The 5,368-nt window shown below is 36.4% G+C and overlaps 1 protein-coding gene across 1 annotated transcript; it reads left to right on the plus strand.

Moving 5' to 3' along the window:
* Positions 1–1,186: 1,186 nt before the first annotated feature.
* On the plus strand, positions 1,187–4,617 carry LOC132184987 (LEAF RUST 10 DISEASE-RESISTANCE LOCUS RECEPTOR-LIKE PROTEIN KINASE-like 2.1). Its single transcript, XM_088512935.1, has 3 exons — positions 1,187–2,053; positions 3,052–3,084; positions 3,424–4,617. Exons 1-3 carry the CDS (start codon positions 1,252–1,254, stop codon positions 4,509–4,511), a joined length of 1,923 nt encoding a protein of 640 aa, XP_088369061.1. The 5' UTR covers positions 1,187–1,251; the 3' UTR covers positions 4,512–4,617.
* Positions 4,618–5,368: the final 751 nt, after the last annotated feature.

The raw sequence follows: 5,368 nt of genomic DNA on the forward strand, positions 1-5,368 counted from the left end.
TGCAGTGTGGGTGTGGGTCACAGTCAGACTAGTCAGTGTCAACTGGCAAGTGGAACACATTACACATATCCTGTTTCCTAATATCCTCATTTTGCAATGTTTAATTTTATGTGCATTTACTCATCTGATTTTTGAATACTTACTAATTACTCAATCTTAAGTGATAAAACTCCCTTGACATCTTGCAAGGGAGTTAAAAACATTTAACACATTTCTTTTCTTCATTGAATGTAGTGTGGACAGTGGACTGATGTGGATAGTTGGTGGCCAGGATGAAGAGTAGTCTCTTTAGATGAATTTTGGCTTTTGGTCATTTGACTCATTTCATTCATTTATAATTTCTTCAATTTGATTTGTAATTCTTCTGTTTGTAAATTAATTTGTTTTCTTCAATTTGAAGTTGCTTGATTTGTAAGGCCCTAATATACTTGTCTAAGCATGTAATTTTAGGTGTTTATAATTTCTGCAATTGTAATTTGTAAGTTATATTTGTCCTGAATTTTACATTGGTAATATTTGTCTTGAATATAACTTAATCTAGTGAATCTTACCTGATTTGTAATTGGCATTTGAAATAAACTTGAAACAGTGTAGAATTGTAAATGTGTTAGAATACTATTCTTAATTATTAATGTTAATGAGCCTTAAACGGGCCAAGCTACCCGTTCACGGCTCGAAAGGCTTGCTAACCGACCTCGAGCTCGGGCTCGGGCTCGATTTCACTCTTTTGAAACTTATGTCTGTAACTCAAGCTCGAGCTGAGTCGAGCTAATCGAGGGCTCGACTCAACTCGAAAATTCCCTTTTGCGATCCTGAGTACGATCCCGAGTGTGTCAAAATTGTCAATGAGTCGATCTTGAGCCAGGGGTTTTAAGCTCGGCTCGAGCTCGAGATCAGCTCGTTTCGCTGTCTGTCTAAATGAGCCGGTCCAAATTTGCCAAAGCTCGGATCGGCTTGGCTCATTTTCAGGCTTGTTGTAAGACTTGGAAAACAAGGCCGTATATGAAATTGCTTTGAAATTTCAACGACGTAAGCTATGGGGCAGATAGTGCCTAGTGGCCATGTTTTGAAAGATCTACAAGTTGAACTGTATGGGGCATTCTGGCAGATATTGAATGCTAATATGCTATTGAAACTTGTCAAAGGCACAGCCGCACAGCGAGTCAATTGCGTCTCCTACCCTTTCCCCAGATTCTGATCTTCTTCTTTAATCTTTATGCTCCTCCACAATTTGATCATGAAGATACAGAAATGAAAGAGGCAAGCTTCGTGGGCACCCTTGTATCACCCATTTCTCCAAGGATAAGCCTCATCATCTGCATCCTCTTCTTTTCCTTTCTAGTTAGAAAATCCTGTGGTGTGGACGACCCACAGTTCCTAAGGTGCAGGATTCCCCAAAACTGTAGTGATGGCCAAAACATAGCATTCCCCTTCTTCGTCGAAGGTAGCCAGCAGAAAAACTACTCTTGCGGCCACCATGGATTTCCGATCTCTTGCAAAATCAATGGCCAACCCACTATCACCATATCCAGTATGAACTACACCATCCATCAAATTTTCTACCAAAACCAGACCATTCGCGTCTCAAACATTGACTTTTCTAATTTAAACACTGATTGCTTTCCTTTAATTAAAAACATATCCCTTTCTGCTATCCGATTTGAGCTAGTACCAAAACAAAGCTACCTACTTCTGCTTTATAATTGCAGCAATAACTCTTCGTCGCTTCCTAGTGATTTACATTTTTATGCCGGTTGTCATGGGGAAAACATTCTGGCCCTGTCTCAAGGCGACCCGAAGCTGGGAGACGTGTCAAACGAGTGCAAAACTCGGGTGGTAGCACCGGTTGAAGCTGCTTATGGGGTTGAGAATTACGATCAAATTAGAGGGGCCCTGGAAAATGGGTTTTGGCTGAAATGGACGGCCAACGACGACTGCAGCATTTGCGAGCATAGTGGAGGGTTGTGTGGGTCCGAGGTGGATAACAACGGTAACTACCGTTTCCAGTGCTTCTGCGCCGATGGACCTGATTATGAGCGCTGTAATATTCCTGGTCAGTTTTCTCTCTCAGAAATTTTTAATCAAATTTGGTAGCCACCGCTCTTGGCCAAATGACAAATGTATAGGCACGCCGAGCTAAAACATAATCGCTATTTTAACTACTCAAATAACTTCTTTTTTTAAAAATTAATTTAACTTTTTTAACTACTCAGAATCAGAACACATTCGTTGAAAAAATAAAATGGTCGATGGGCAATTTAGAATATCTACTCGAGATGCTCTAAATAGATAGATTAATCTAGCTTAGCATGTCTACTTGTTCATGGAATGATAGATTAGAAGTGAATTGTACGTTAGTGAAGTTGCAACGGTTATTTCATGTTAAATCATTACTGTTTTACAAAATTAAGTAGACATGAATGAATAATTTATAAGTGGGCTCAAACTCTCTTAATAAATGAAGTCAACATATGAAATATTTAATTGAAATAAGCATTGAATAATAGAGACATGGTTCAAATTTAAGACTTATACCTTGATATTATGTTAAATTATTACGTGTCTCAAAACCTTAAGCTTATAAGAATGAATAAATCTGATAATTTAATTTATATTATAACATTCCATGTTAAATCATTATAGATGATTTAGTTATTTAGTTAATATTTTAATACTTTTACTCACGTTGTAATATTTGGTCTAAGTAGAACATTTACTTAAAATCAGAAGTAAATGATTGAGACATGATTCAAACTCAATATTTTTGTTTCGATATCATATTAAACTATCATTTATCTAAAAAATGGAAGTTATTAAAATAATTTGTAGTAATTTTAGTTAACATTTTAACAAGAATTACCAGGTTTTGATCAAATGGTTTTAAGAAGCAGTTAGAAGAACAAAATAACCTCAAGGCCCTCAACTTAAACTCTACAAACTTCGACAAGGTTTATACATTTCTTTCTTTGATTAAAGTCTGCCAATTTAGCTGCTTCACTTCAATCTTCACTGTTTAACAAACATCTTTTATGTTTCTATCTTCTGTTGCAGGGAGTAACAAAACGATACTGGCGATAGCATTAGGTGAGATATACCACTTCAATCAAATTTCTTGTTGATATTAGTTTTTGGTAATGGCTCCATTTTCTGCACTTTCTTTTTCGTTCTACATGCAGGATGTACCATACACGGAATCCATTGGAAGACTTCTAAAAATTCTCGTCAATTATTCAAACTTCAATGTTGCATGATTTTCTTTCTCTTTTTGACCAGCAATTGACAATTTTTATGATTTCTTTGTCTGGTGTCACCACAAGAAAATGCAATCTTAAGAAGGTTCAGGAGACTCTTAATTAATTGGTAGTTCAAATTACTTTGGTTTATGCACAGCATAATTTCGTAATTTATATTCTTTGATTACAGCTATATCTGCTGGAATTGGAGCTGTGATGGTTGTAATCTGCTGCATCAGGAGAAAGTTTTCAACCAACAAAATTTTTTATTTTTGGAAGAAGGAAAGTCTAAGCCATCAAACTATCGAGGCCTTTCTAAGGAATCATGGGCCTATTGCTATTAGAAGATACAGTTATTCAGATATCAAAAAAATGACCCATTTTTTTCGAGATAAATTAGGTGAAGGGGGTTATGGTGGTGTCTACAAAGGGAAGTTACAAGATGGTTGTCTCGTGGCAGTGAAGGTTTTGAAAGAATCAAGAGGTAATGGAGAGGAATTCATTAATGAGGTTGCAAGCATTAGTAAGACCTCCCATGTCAACATTGTCTCTCTTATGGGCTTTTGCTTTGAGAGTTCCAAAAGAGCTCTCATCTATGAGTTTATGCCAAACGGATCTCTCGAGAAGTTCATATATAAAGAAAATCCCTCAATGGTCACTGATCATCGATTGGAATGGATGACATTATACAATATTGCACTTGGTATTGCTCGAGGATTAGAATACTTACATAGAGGTTGCAACACACAAATCTTGCATTTTGATATAAAGCCTCATAATATTCTTCTAGACGAGAGCTTTTGCCCAAAGATTTCTGATTTTGGCCTTGCAAAAATATGCTCTAGAGAAAAGAGTATCATATCAATGTTGGGTGCAAGAGGGACTGTAGGATATATAGCTCCAGAAGTCTTTTGTAGAAATTTTGGAGGAGTATCTCACAAGTCAGATGTTTATAGCTACGGAATGATGGTTTTTGAAATGGTTAGGGGAAGGAGTATAGATGTCAAGAATGATTGTACCAGTGAAATATTTTTTCCGCATTGGATTTACAAGCGTCTTGAACAAGATGAAGATCTAGGACTGCATGACCTTATGAATGAAGACGATCACGAAAGTGTAAGGAAGATGATAATAGTAAGTTTATGGTGCATACAAACCGATCCTTCAAATCGGCCACCAATGAGTAGAGTTGTAAATATGTTTGAAGGGAGCCTTGAATACTTGCAAGTGCCACCCAAGCCTTTCTTGTTTTTGCCATCAAGATCAGAAGATTATTAGACAACAATGAGGTCACTACAACATGATTCTGTAAACCCTAAAATGCATATTTTCTTTAAAAGGAAATTATAATGTTGAGTAGTAACTAGCATCTTTTGTAAATTGCAGCAATTATTAGCTTGTGAGTGCGTATTACATCTTTTGTGAGTCCAATCAATTTTTAATCGAGTCTTTATGTAAGTGCCCATACTAAAGCATAGTGAGCTATTAGGAACTCACTACAGAGTCTGAAGAAATCATTTGCAAAGCCTCAAGACTTGTTGCTCTATTAGCTGAAAAGATTGCCCAGGAAACAGATTTTTCTATGAAGACCTGACTCGGAAGTACGGAACAGAGCAAATCTTTTTTTTTTTAGACCATTTCTGTTTGCATACAATGATCTGGAGGCACCCAACTGTTAAATATATTGGATAATATATTAGAAGCGGAAGAAAGAGAGAGAAGAGAGAGAGAGAGCGAAAGCACACAATTGACTACATTGTGTTGACTCTTATTTCATAATAATGAATACAGAGACCTCTATTTATAGAGAGGCAAGTAACCTAATAGGTTAAGGAAAAGTAAACCTAGTAGAATAAGAAAAGGTAAACTTAGTAGACTAATAATACCTAAAGAAGTAAATAACAAGTAATATTCTTAACATCCCCCCTCAAACTCAATGTGTAAACTTGAGTTTGGATAAATGAAAAGGGAAAGAAAAAGGAATTCGCCGAAAAAGCTGCTTGTGCCGAAACAATTGCCGAAGTAACACCATAAAAGTTGTTAGAGACCGGTGGATTCTGCCTGAATTTGAGCAATGCATTTAAGCTGGAGCTTGGTTCATTTGGTGGTAATTTGACTTGAAAATCATATACTAG

The sequence above is a fragment of the Corylus avellana genome, chromosome 2 (genome assembly GCF_965113065.1).
Source record: "Corylus avellana chromosome 2, dhCorAvel1.hap1.2, whole genome shotgun sequence".
Classification (NCBI taxonomy): Eukaryota; Viridiplantae; Streptophyta; class Magnoliopsida; order Fagales; family Betulaceae; genus Corylus; species Corylus avellana.